Genomic DNA, 14,362 nt, shown 5'->3' with positions numbered 1-14,362 from the left:
TAGCAGTGTTACTGGATTATTGATTATTGAAAGGTGTATATGTTTTTGTAGCAGTGTTCCTGGATTATTGATATATTTTGTGTATTGTATTATTGAAAGGTGTACATGTTTTGGTAGCAGTGTTGATGGATTATTGATAATGTTAAGGTGTACATGTTTTTGTAGCAGTGTTGATGGATTATTGATAATGTTAAGGTGTACAAGTTTGTGTAGCAGTGTTGATGGATTATTGATAATGTTAAGGTGTACATGTTTTTGTAGCAGTGTTGATGGATTATTGATAATGTTTAGGTGTACATATTTTTGTAGCAGTGTTCATGGATTATTGATAATGTTAAGGTGTACATGTTTTTGTAGCAGTGTTGATGAATTATTGATAATGTTAAGGTGTACATGTTTTGTAGCAGTGTTGATGGATTATTGATAATGTTAAGGTGTACATGTTTTTGTAGCAGTGTTCATGGATTATTGAAAGGTGTACATGTTTTTGTAGTAGTGTTCATGGATTATTGAAAGGTGTACATGTTTTTGTAGCAGTGTTTATGGATTATTGAAAGGTGTAATGTTTTTGTAGCAGTGTTCATGGATTATTGAAAGGTGTACATGTTTTTGTAGCAGTGTTCATGGATTATTGATAATGTTAAGGTGTACATGTTTTTGTAGCAGTGTTCATGGATTATTGTAAGGTGTACATGTTTTTGTAGCAGTGTTCATGGATTATTGAAAGGTGTACATGTTTTTGTAGCAGCGTTCATGGATTATTGTAAGGTGTAAATAAAATATGAAATACTTGAAGTAATACCTTTATATAACATTAATGGATTAATTGTGGTTGCTTAATGTCCAATGGCTTTCAAAATAATCTAATTGTGAGTAATGCAGGTGATACATTTTAGAAGATACAGTTTTTATTCAGAAAGCATTACAATTGTTAGAATTTTTTTTTGCTACAGCCATACAGGTTTGGCTGTACATGGTTCTTTAACTGGAAGTAGACATTTTATAGCCTTTAACTTAAAATAAATGTATTTCTGCATGTTCAGAGCCTTCAGACCACAATATCTTGACTTGACAGTGTCAGTGCAACAAGTTCAGCACAACCCTACTGTAATGCTATAAAAGATAAACCTAATTACAGTAATCGTCTTCCCATAAACTATGTATAACAATTACTTTCTCATATTTATTACTATCTTCATTTTGACTATAACACATGTACAAAGAATGTATTATGATGGACAATAATGTCTTAGCATTCATAAATCCAATATTTGAATCAAATTCTGCTTTGTCTTTATACATGTAGTGAACACATTAACAGTATGAATATGTCAAGTTCTGTCTTCCAACTGCACATCCTTCATTCAAATAACTCATTGATTTCAATAGATTGTTTTAGCCATGGTAGAGTATTCAATCAAAACAATTTCTGTCATGATTTCATATAACTTCAAACTCTGGAGAGCTTGGCGGGTTATTAAACACAGAAGGTGAATTGACAGTACTACTTTCTGATGATTTGTGTCCTTCTTTAAACCTGTCTAATGACAGAACACTTTCTTGTTCCGAGTCTTTGAACCTGTCTACAGAGGTGTCTCTTTCAGACTTCTCATGTCTATGTTTATGTTTGTGTTTTTTGTTTTTCTTCTTCTTTTTCTTGACTTTATGTAATTTACTATGATCAACAGAGTCCACCATTGATACTGATGAAAACAATCCAGAAAATGATGTGGGTTGGGATGTTACAGCTGAAGCTACAATAGAAATCAGTCATTGATACAGATATCATGTAAATTTATTGTGTTTTATACCAATTATTTTGCAAGTAATAACCAAAATAGCCTATGTGTTTTGGTTATGTATGTTTTATAACCTAATCATACCCTATATGTTCTCATAACTGGTGAGAAAATACTTTCTTAAAATGTCTGTATTGGAACTTACTTACTTTTTCTGTATAGGAAAAAAATATAAGTTTCAAAATGAAATATCTTTTAGAATCAAATTATTTTCAGTTGAAGAGTTGTTTTTGCAATGTAACAAACTGCTTGATTTTTGCATCTCTCTGATGACCATTCATTTTGGAAACAATTCTTTTAATCTGAATTTACATTTTGACAATTATTCTGCTATTGGTTAGCATATAAAAAGACACTATTGTAATACCAACCTGGAGCCGAACTTGATTGTGATGGTGACATAGAATCATCACTTAATCTGTCTGTATCTTTGGTGAACGAGGAGGCTACCGTTATATCTTCTTCTGGTTTCACCTACAAACACAAATATCAACACTTGAGTCATTTATATCACACATTTACATTCTGTAATAAAAATTGAATTCATTACACACAACAACAAAAATACATGTTAATGTGATATCAGTGTGCTTTATACTAGACTACCAGGCTGAGATTTATTTGTAATATGCTATACACATGGTGAAAATAAACAGGACGACATGTCATCCTAACAGGACACAAGTTTCATAAAACATTGGAAAGTTTATAGAACTTCTGCAGCTGATTAATTACTCATTTTACACAAACGCTGATTGACATCATCTAACAAACATCTCAAAATCCAACACCTTTGTCAGGAAAATTTGATGCAATTGATTGGTGCAGATACACCTTTTAAAACTACAAGTTAACTAAAAAGGAGTGGAAATTTTATTTTCTGTTTAAGGTGGTACCTAACACTACAGGGAGATAACTCTGTAAAATCAGCTAAACGTTTTAATTACGTGGTGTTTATAAGGGAATAGTAAGCTTCTCAATGATCAAAATAATTGTTTGTTAAATTGCTATATAACCAGTGTAATTTTTCTGATAAAATGGGTGGTTCAAAATTTTTGAAATTTATTTATTTTGGTTAAAGGGTTAAAGTAAATACTTTGACAAAATTTTATGAAAATTAAAGAGCCAAATTAATTTTAGTAAAAGTGTTGGGTACCACCTTAAAAGTCTTTAGTCTTGTTGGATTCTGATGAGTGGTCTAAAAATAAATGCATTTTACAACCATAACAATTTTTTGTTCACCATATATGATAATGTAGTCAGCTTAATCTGTTGATTTTTTTTAAGTATTTTACTTCATGTGACAAATATTTACCTGAACCAATGTAATTTTCAACAATTACCAGTTCCTAAAACAGCTATCAGATGTTAAAATTTAAAAAAAAATGCCTTATCACAAATAAATTGAATACAATATGCAAGTCTTTGTCAGGACAAGGGATGACAATTTTGTTTTTTATGACTGATTTCTGCTGCAAAACTGACACAAAATTCAGTGGTTTGGCACAGACCATTCATCTTTTGTAGGGGTCCAGGATTTTTTTCTCATGACACATATTTTGTTCAACTTGAACAATAAACAAATTATAAGCCATTATCCCTACACACAAAAGATGAATGGTTGGTGCCTTGTGCATGCAAATAAATACTACACCAAACACAAATACTTTTAACTGAAGCTATCAACAAGCTTACAAACTATCAAGCTCACCATTACTAAAACAATTATTTATGTTTATGGTTAATTACATAATTTTATTTTTACCAATTAGATTTGTAATCAAAATTTCATGGAAAATTTATATATAATCAATTTATCACCATTACTATCATAAGTATGAAAGCATGAAATGTTAAATTCTGTTATAAGCATTGAAAACATAGCAAATTAGATTTTTAAACAAGAATGTGTCCATAACACACGGATGCCCCAATCGCACTATCATTTTCTGTGTTCAGTTGACTGTGAAATTGGGGTCAGAACTCTAATATGGCATTAAAATTAGAAAGATTATATCATAAGGAACAAGTATACTAAGTTTCAAGTCGATTGGACTTCAACTTCATAAAAAAACTACCTCAATTAAAAACTTTAACCTGAAGAGGGACAGACAGACTAACGAACGGACAAACAAATGAACGGTACAACAGATGAATTAAAGCACAGACCAGAAAACATACCAGTAATGCCCATAAATGGGGCATAAAAATACAAGCTAGGCAAACAAATTAATTAATGAGTCCTTTACACAGTACTTTATATCCCTGATATCTTATTCTATAACAAGAAAGTGTGCTGCAAAAATGTCTCTTTTAGGCAGAAGAGTTGGAACTTCAATTCCTGCTGGTAATACCAGAGATTTTACCATCAACAATATTTTTTTTATCACAAACATTAAACATGTAATAAATTACAAGAAGTAGACAAGGTGTAAGAGCTAGCTTTACAAGCAACAGCAGACTACATAAAAAATGTTAAGGATAAAAGTTAAAATTGTACCCCGACAAACTTCGAAAGCTCCGTAGCAAAAGACAGATTTGCTGAAGAAGGAGTAACAGGTGTTTTAGGTGTTTTCTTATCTGTTGCCATGGTATCACTTGTTTGCTCCGTACTGGTTCCCTGTGAGTAATTTAAAACACAGCATGCAAATATGCATTTTACTAAAGGAGAGAACAGATTCAGTACTTAAAATTAATAACCTCATACATTAAGTAGATAATTTACTATTCAAAAGAAATGATATATTACATGATTTTTATAATGATAATATTTAGTGTCCATGCTTTCAAATTCATAGTTCGATGATGATTATAGTTTAATATGATGATTAAAATATAAATGATTATGGTAAAATATCAGGGTTCTGGTGATTCAAAAGAGGAAAAATCAAAACATGGACAGTAAACATACAGATATTAAGTATAGACAAAAGTAATGACAAAAAATCACATTAAATTTGACCAGGTGAACTTATTTGATTTATAACAATGTAAAACATTTATCAAAATTATTTAAAGTCTAGACTAAACAATTGACAAAGCATGGGCTCAATAATTTATCTTTGCTTTGTGTGTATTTTAGTCTAGACGCCATCTTATCAAATAACAAGTTAAACTCATAAATACTCAGATGACCATATAAGGTATAGAAACATAAATATGGATATAAATAGATTAAGTGAAACTGTGCAATTTTTAGGTCTATTTCATTTCATACTATAGATTAACAATATCTGTTAATAATCCTTTTAACCTGTTTATGAATGATTTTTGGTGGAATGAATCAGTCAATCAAATGATATATCTTTGTTTCACTTTCAATATGGATATTCTCTTCCTTTAAAAGACTGATCACACCTGATTCATGGGTTAAGCATCTCTAGTTAAGGGGTTAAATTGAAGTTCACATAAATACAGATTCAATGAGGTTGAATTGCAAGTGAATAATTAATCCCATTGTTCCTTAGCTTGTTTTGTCAACATTGAACCATACTTGCTGTTAAAGTGAATTACTATTAAATTTTCACAAAAAATTCCTATTTTAGATTTTTCATATATCTCATAGCTAATGCCCCTTTAAAAAATAAACGGGAATACAAATATAATATGTTAGAAGGCACAAGATTGGAGAATAACAGAATGTTTTGATAAGTAACAGAGAGACAACTGACATCATCAGACAGAGTTAATTCTGTGTTTTTTGCATTACCTGATTTTTATTTATGATAATTGGATACTTCCAACAGTTTTATGGATACAATTTGAACTGTACTTTATACTAACATAACACACTTAGCTAGACTAGCTTACAATGTAATTTATTAGGAAGAAATGTTCTCCCATTAAGTTGTTTATATTTAACTCTCAGTAACCAGCACTTGCTGTTAATTCTAAAATACCTGTGCTGTGTTGAGAAAAAACAATAACTACATTAAATCTGAAACTATGCTAATTTTGCAGTCAAAATGCATTGAAAGTTTAAACATTTGTGAAAAACAGTCACAAACCGTTTACGACCTTGTTTGTGGCATTGTGTTTTCTAGAGTTTTATATATGTAGTCATGATAGAATGCAAATTCTCACAATCTTTATGTCATCCACTTTAAATTCAAAATTATTGTTTTTTGCCAAAATACTTTATTTGGAACAGGAGGTGCATGCTGAGTATAAGGATAACAAGCATTGTACGGTACCCTCTTTATTATAGCCTGGAATTCTACATATTTACAGGACTTTTGATTTTATATTTTTAGACAATGCAACAATGTATATGGAAAAATGTACATAATTCTTTTTCAAACGTAATTGGTGTGACCCAGTCAGGAATCTAACTATTCACATCCCCACTTTGGAGACAAGCACATGACCAATAAGTAGTCAATATACACAAAAACACCCTTTTTAACAGTGAAAAGAAATTCAAAATAAAGATGGATGTAAAATTGTTAAAATTCTGAAATGTCAGCTAAAACAATAATAATATTTTTATCAAGTGAACAGAACTAACAGAAATTAAAAACCCAAACATTTCACTTACTATTGGAACTTTCATGAATTGACAATTTTTATATGCTATCTGTAATGGAGTTGATTACATATGTGGTGCAAAAATGATAAATAAAAAAACATCATTTTAAATTAAAATGGACAAAATATTTCTTTCAATGAAATATCAAAACATAAACTGAAAATTTAGATATTATATTTACAAAATATTTCCATGTCCCATAAAATATACATGATGAACTTATCCTAAAAATTTGTAAGGGCTCCGCGGAACCCAGTGTCTTGCCTACTTTTGCTGTAAATCGCAGGCTCAACAAAAATGAGGAAAAAAATCAATAAAAATATTCCTCTTGATAGATTGTAAGAAGCTTCTGTCCAAGTTTGGTAAAAATCCAGCATAGTTTATGAATCTAATAAATGCTTTAAAAACTTTAACTGCAGACTTTACACGTATGCACATGTAATGTTAACTAGAAGAAAATCTAAGTCCATTTAAAAGTAAAATACGGAAAAAGTGGATTAATTTTTTTTCAAAATTTACTTCTGAACCTGTCTTATGATCATAAATAAGCCTCTGTCCAAGTTTGGTACAAACCCAGAATAGTTTAAGAAAGTTGATAGAATTTTTAAAACTTTAACCACAGAGTGAATGTAATGTTTCCCCGCAGAAAAACTAAGTCCATTTAAAAGTAAAATATGGAAAAAATGGATTTATTTTTTTACAAAATTTACTTCTGGATACTATCTTATGATCATAAACAAGCTTCTGTCCATGTTTGGTACAAACCCAGAATAGTTTAAGAAAGTTATTAAAATTTCAAAAACTTTAACCACAGAGTGAATGTAATGTTTCCCAGCAGAAAAACTAAGTCCATTTACAAGTAAAGTATGGAAAAAATGAAATTTTATTTTTACAAAATTTACTTCTGGATACTATCATATGCTCATAAACAAGCTTCTGTCTAAGTTTGGTAGAAATTCAGTATAGTTTAAGAAAGTTATTAAAATTTCAAAAACTTTAACCACAGAGTGAATATTTGTGGACGCCGCCGCCGCCGACGACGGAATGTAGGATCGCTTAGTCTCGCTTTTTCGACTAAAGTCGAAGGCTCGACAAAAATCAAACAAATTTTGTAAATATTCATTTAATTGGTAAAATATTGTGTAGGGTATTTCCCACCATCAAATCTTCTTTTGACCTTACCTTCAGTTTGAACTTAAATTCTGAGTTACTGTCTTCATTGTGCGTTAATGATGTCACCATACTATGATCTGACATCATTAAATCAAATGCCATGTCACTTTTACGTTTCAGACTGACGTCATCTTTTAGCGGTGACACATCCATAACATTGATTTCTTTGTCATCAGATTCAGCGGCATTCATACTGGAGTTCAAATTCATATCATCATCATCGTCACTTTCAAACATGTCCTGAAATGAACATATTGTCACATGCTTGTACATTTTGAAATTAGCTGATCATTGTTTTTCTGTGCAAAATCATAACCCATGGTAAGTTCAAGGTAAAAAATGAAAAGTTTAACTGTTTATGTAAAAAGTCTGAGTAACCCCCCTAAAAAAACAAGATGGACAACATCAAATCATAACTATACTTTTGTATCAGTTTTTTGCTACCTACAATTTATACACAATGCTATAATGGCAGCAGACAACCTGTTTTCCTTAAAGAAATACAAATTGTAAAAGCAATTGTTATCTAAATTCTCAACTATATATTCAATTATAACAATTGTCTTATTTTTTAAGCTGTATTATTTAAAACCATATCGGACAAAGATGTAAACAAACCTCGAGTTCTTCAGGAACGATGGCAGGATTCATTCTTGTCTTCTTGTCTTTAAGGTTTAATACAACAAGGTTCTGTAATTAAAGTTAATAGATATCTTTAGAAACGGATCAAAGTGTATACCTTTTATAGCTTACTATGCGGTGTGGGCTTTGCTCATTGTTGAAGGCCATACGGTGACCTATAGTTGTTAATGTTTGTGTCATTTTGGTCTTTTGAGGATAGTTGTCTAATTGACAATCATACCACATCTTCTTTTTTATATGCAGTAATACAGGATACATAATCAATAGTTACGTCCTAGTGACAATGTACGGGTAATATATATTTAGAAACGGATCATAGTGTAAGCAGTAATACAGGGTACATAATAATGGTTTAGTCCTAGTGACAATGTACTGGTTGCTTCAGGGCTTTTCAATAAACTCTGATTTAAATACATTTTAATCGTGCATGTTTGATAGCTTCTGGAACATGCAAGGAAGTGATATTTAAAATATGAACATTACACAACCTTTTTTTATCCATATTATGTCAGAATAAACTAGATACTGTATTATCTCTGTGTTGTCATTTCTCGTACATACAACCTGTTATATACTTCAGATAATTCCAGATGGCAAATTATCTGGTGTGTTAAAACTGTTTTCATTAAATTCTACAGAAACAAAATGGAAAATCGAGACTGAAAATAGTTAAAATTCATTCAGGATTCTTTTGTAAACTTTTTTCATAAAACATAGAAATTCTTACATCTGGAATAACAAGACAAGTTGGCCTAGTTCTACCATACAATGTGAAATATAGGTCAGCAACATCACATCTTAGTCTACTGTCATGTGACAAAGTGGAACTGAAAAAAAAAGAAATTTTAGTTCTATTGAAATCGTTGACAATTTTATACCTTATTTCTCAAGACCTTTTACTGTTAAATGACATGACTGAAAAGGCCAACAGAATAACAGCATTTCGTTTCATGAAAATAATGTAAGTGAACTCCTCATAACAATTATGATTTTTTCTTTCTGACTGGTTTAATTAGTTTGATTAACTTAAAGCTGACATCTAAGACCCACTCACTTCATCATTTTCCACAGCCTTTCCACCAAGTCCTCCGTATGTAGTGGATTATGTTCCTGTCTTTTGAACGGTGGATTATCTATCAACTGTCTCATAGCTATATGGCTTATAAATCAAACAGGCAATTATGATACCAGAAGATGTAAATTTCATGCAAAGAATATCTTATTATGTGTATTTGATAAATGTGAAAAAGGCAAAGGAAGGAAAAAAAATCAATGAAAACTAGAGGCTCTAAAGAGCCTGTGTCGCTCACCTTGGTCTATGTGCATATTAAACAAAGGACACAAATGGATTCATGACAAAATTGTATTTTGGTGATGGTGATGTGTTTGAAGTTCTTACTTTACTGAACGATTTTGCTTCTTTACATCTATCATGAACTTTGCCCATTAGTAACAGAGAACTTTATTTGGTAAAAATTTACATAAATTTACCAAATTAATGAAAATTGTTAAAAATTGACTATAAAGGGCAATAACTCCTTAAGGGGTCAATTGACCATTTAGGTCATGTTGACTTATTTGTAGATCTTACTTTGCTGAACATTATTGCTGTTTACAGTTTATCGCTATCTATAATAGTATTCAAGATAACCAAAAACGACAAAATTTCTTTAAAAATTACCAATTGGAGGGCAGCAACCCAACAACCAGTTGTCCAATTCATCTGAAAAATTCAGGGCAGATAGATATTGACTTGATTAACAATTTAACTTCTTGTCAGATTTGCTCTAGATGCTTTGGTTTCATAGTTATAAGCAAAAAACTGCATTTTACCCCTATGTTCTATTTTTAGCCATGGCGGCCATCTTGGTTGAATGGCCAGGTCACATTTTTCAAACTAGATACCCCAAAGATGATTGTGGCCTAGTAGTTTCAGTGGAGATTTTGTAAAAGATTACTTAAATTTATGAAAAATGGTTAAAGATTGACTATAAAGGGCAATAACTCCTAAAGGGGTCAACTGACCATTTTGGTCATGTTGACTTATTTGTAGATCTTACTTTGCTGAACATTATTGCTGTTTACAATTTATCTCTATCTATAATAATATTCAAGATAATAACCAAAAACAGCAAAATTTCCTCAAAATTACCAATTCAGGGGCAGCAACCCAACAACCGATTGACCGATTCATCTGAAAATTTCAGGGCAGATAGATCTTGACCTGATAAACATTTTTACCCCATGTCAGATTTGCTCTAAATGCTTTGGTTTTTGAGTTATAAGCCAAAAACTGCATTTTACCCCTATGTTCTATTTTTAGCCGTGGTGGCCATCTTGGTTGGTTGACCGGGTCACGCCACACATTTTTTAAACTAGATACCCCAATGATGATTGTGGCCAAGTTTGGTTTGATTTGGCCCAGTAGTTTCAGAGGAGAAGATTTTTGTAAAAGTTAACGACGACGGACGACGAGGACGGACAACGACGACGGACGCCAAGTGATGAGAAAAGCTCACTTGGCCCGAAGGGCCAGGTGAGCTAAAAATAATTAAATTAAACTCAAATATCAGAATAAAGATCAACTTAAAGGGGATTTTACTGTGATGGAATATAATTTATAAAGCATTCTATTTGAAAAGTGAAATAAAATTACATCAGGAATATTTTACTGCAAACTGAAGTCAAATTTGTGTAATAAATTGTAATTGTGTAATCTTGATTTTGTTTAAAAAAATAATAACATAAATAAATATGTCCCAAGTCAGGAGTCTGTAGTTCAGTAGTTGTCTTTGGTTGTCATGTGTCATATCTATTTTCCTATATTTTGTTTTCATAGGTCAGGCTTTTGGTTTTGTGTTTTGATTTGTTTTTACATTTTTTTTATGCCAGGGCCTTTTAAATTACAGTATAGGCTTTACTCATGGTTGAAGGCTATACATTGCCCTTTAGTTGTTTACATCCATCCTATGGTCTCTGATGGATCATTATCTTATTGGCTATTTTTCGTCCTAGAGGGTATCACCAGCCCAGTAGTCAACACATTTCGGTGTTGACATGAATATCAATAATGTGGTCATTTTTATAAATTTCCTGTTTACCAAACTTTGAAATTTCCAAAAACTAAGGATTTTCTTATTCTAGGCATAGATTACCTTAGCCGTATTTGGCACAACTTTTTGGAATTTTGGATCCTCAATGCTCTTCAACTTTGTACTTGTTTGGCTTTATAAATATTTTGATATGAGCGTCACTGATGAGTCTTATGTAGACGAAACGGGTGTCTGGCTTACTAAATTATAATCCTGGTACCTTTGAACTTTTACCACATCTCATATTTTTATATTAAGAATAAATGTTTCAATTAAGACCTACCATACATGTTTGTCTCTGTCTGATTCAATGAGATCTAGTAACCAGTACAAATCACCAGGCATCAGATCAGCTGAAAATACAGTCAGTGTATTAGTAAGTTCATATAGGACTTGAAAGACTTCTATTTTATTTCAAACTAAAAATTATATTAAAATCTCCCACGCAAGATTAATTTTTCAAATTATCCAAAATTTATAAAATAAATAGGTAACTATACTCTACAAAACAGCCAAATCATGTAAATACCCATATGGGACAACATTCCTAATGTGCCTCGCAATGAGGAACTCAAAAGTCACGTTTAAAGAAAAATATCTGTGTAGTGATATTGGACATGTTTCTATTTTTTACAAATGACTGAACTTAACCATTTGTGGTGATTAGGAAAGTAGAGGAACATAGAATAAATGTGTAAAAACTATGGAGCTATTAAATGTGTTCAAAGTATTAAATTTTCAAAGAACTTATTGTGTTAAAAAGGGGACATTTTACCACAAGGAGCCCCATCACAAAAGGATGTTCGGGGTATGCTAATTTACAGAAAGAAATCTTACTTTATACCCCGAAAATTTAACCACATATGTGAAAATGTCACAACTTCGAAACGAGCTATCATATATATCCAAGTTTACGATATGGACTGAGCTACAGGAAAAAAAGTTACCATTACCGTCTATGTAAAAACAATTAAAGATTTTGACCCATCTGTATAATACTACAAATAGTGTCTGGCTTACAATTTGCACTTACAGTTTGAATAGAATATAATATGTGAAATTTTGTGATAACTTTATCCTTATGTAAAATTACATTAGTTTTAAACAGATAGAGCCAATGCCTTGTGTATCAAATCATTGATTTTTCGTTTGTCCTTAAGTCCGCACCAACAAATGGACGTTTTTAACAACTTTGACTGGCTCTACAGGCCTTTGCATAGTTGGTAAAGTCTACATACAAGCCTATAAAATATTTGTACTTCATTGAACATTTTAATTTATTGTTTACCTCTCATCACAAAAAATCCATACATTTGACATATTATAATGAAACCTTTAAAATAAAATATATTAAATCTGTTGTTAATAGCAAGTTTTCTTACTTTTGATGACATCTACCAAACATTCTAGAGCTGTGATTCTGACATCTCTAAACACACCGTACTGAGCATAGTTAATAAAGAAAGTAGAATCTGTTGTTAAATGGCCATTCTTCTGGAGTATTCTGATAGCCTTTAAACAACTAAAAAAATAGGTCAAACAATAAGTTAAAAGCTGGCATTTAAACTAACAAAGGGGAGACAACTTATGATAACCCAAGAAAGCAAATACAACAAATAGATTCAAAACATAATTTTTTGCAGGAATATATAAAATGAATTTTAATTGATAAAATCCCATGGACAACAATTGCATTGAAAGATGTTTAGTGGTTAAATCATTAATACTAGAGTGACATGAAAACCATTTGCAACTGATGATAAAACACATGGCTTATATACCATTATTTACAATAATAAAAGATAAAAACAATGTTTCTATTACATAATGGTATTTACCTGACAGTGACTACATGTCTATAGCAAGGTAATAATTTCTCTAGATTCAGACATCGTGTGATTTCCTCCAGAATTCTCTTGGCCTCTGTTGTCAAACTGTCTGTACTCAATCCTTGACTAAAATTAATAATGCATTTTTAACATGCAGTCATATTGAATAATTTAAATTATTCCATAATTAAATTATTCCATATTGGTATTATTATTGTAGGTTTCTCTATATGAATTGGATTTTGAATAAAAAAAGCATATTCACCTGAGAAAGTGTTATTCACCGCACTAAACGTCACACACTTTTACATGCAAAGTTATAGTAAAATGTTTCATGCAAAATTTGTTTTGGTAAATGTTTGTCATTAAATACATTTTCTTCTCTCGGAATATGGAATAAAACAACAACTGTCTTTTGTTTCAGTAAATATAGGGTTTAATTGACTTTTGAAAAACTGATATTCACTTCGGCTCAGTCAATATCATTTTTTCAAAAGTCAATAAAACCGCATATTTACCTCATCAAAAGACAGTCATTGTATAGTACAACATGAAATGTCAAAGATAGAAATCAATAACAAGTGGTAATAGAGACTTTTTCTCTGACTAAATTTTAAAACTACATACCAGAAACTTCTTGAGAAGGCTTATCTTATCTACTAACGTACACCCATATTGAACTGTTCAGCATTCAATAACATTTCAAAATACAAATATAATCATTGTTTATTAATTTTCCAATAGAATTGGTTTCACAGACCTCTCTTCAGGAAAACCTGTTATTTCAACAGATAATTCCAAATGAATAAAATGTGTAATCAGTTCTTTGTATCGTCAGTTTATGAGTCTACAACTATATGTATTAGGATGGTAACAATTCAATAATCTTTCACTTACCCACTTCCTACAATAGTTATAGCTGGTGTAATTGTTGCTGCAGCAGCATCTATCAAGGAGGCACGGTAGTAACAATCAGAATACTAAAATAGTTAAAAACATTGTCAATGTGTGAGTACAATCAAATAATAATTTTTTAAAGTGTCAAAATATGAAGAAGTACAGACAATTTATTTCAGATGTTTTTGTTATAAAATTGGTCATGACTTTCTCCCAGGTTTGATCCCTGATGGTTCAGTGGTAAAATCATGCTCTAGTGTAAATACCAAATATTATCCCAGGTTTGATCCCTGATGGTACAGTGGTAAAATCATGCTCTAGTGTAAGTACCAAATATTATCCCAGGTTTGATCCCTGATGGTTCAGTGGTAAAATCATGCTCTAGTGTAAATACCAAATATT

General features: G+C 31.0%; 1 protein-coding gene across 3 annotated transcripts in view; it reads right to left on the bottom strand.

Moving 5' to 3' along the window:
* Positions 1–962: 962 nt before the first annotated feature.
* LOC134714353 (transcription initiation factor TFIID subunit 2-like) overlaps positions 963–14,362 on the bottom strand; it is a 29,750-nt gene continuing 16,350 nt past the window's right edge. Inside the window, exons 22-32 of one of the 3 annotated variants that reach the window (XM_063575600.1) lie at positions 13,961–14,043; positions 13,073–13,189; positions 12,617–12,756; positions 11,518–11,587; positions 9,197–9,301; positions 8,870–8,969; positions 8,119–8,190; positions 7,510–7,740; positions 6,337–6,375; positions 2,171–2,273; positions 963–1,754 (exon numbers count right to left, since the gene is read on the bottom strand). In XM_063575600.1, the coding sequence (XP_063431670.1) occupies positions 1,441–1,754; positions 2,171–2,273; positions 6,337–6,375; positions 7,510–7,740; positions 8,119–8,190; positions 8,870–8,969; positions 9,197–9,301; positions 11,518–11,587; positions 12,617–12,756; positions 13,073–13,189; positions 13,961–14,043 (1,374 nt within the window). In that variant the 3' untranslated portion in view covers positions 963–1,440. Of the gene's footprint in view, positions 1,755–2,170; positions 2,274–4,299; positions 4,420–6,336; positions 6,376–7,509; positions 7,741–8,118; positions 8,191–8,869; positions 8,970–9,196; positions 9,302–11,517; positions 11,588–12,616; positions 12,757–13,072; positions 13,190–13,960; positions 14,044–14,362 lie in introns of all 3 variants that reach the window. The other 2 variants (XM_063575596.1, XM_063575608.1) reach the window with 2 other exon arrangements.

Source organism: Mytilus trossulus, chromosome 1, assembly GCF_036588685.1.
Source record: "Mytilus trossulus isolate FHL-02 chromosome 1, PNRI_Mtr1.1.1.hap1, whole genome shotgun sequence".
Classification (NCBI taxonomy): Eukaryota; Metazoa; Mollusca; class Bivalvia; order Mytilida; family Mytilidae; genus Mytilus; species Mytilus trossulus.
The sequence above is the reverse complement of the archived record's forward strand: the minus strand, read 5'-3'. Positions and strand labels throughout refer to the sequence as shown.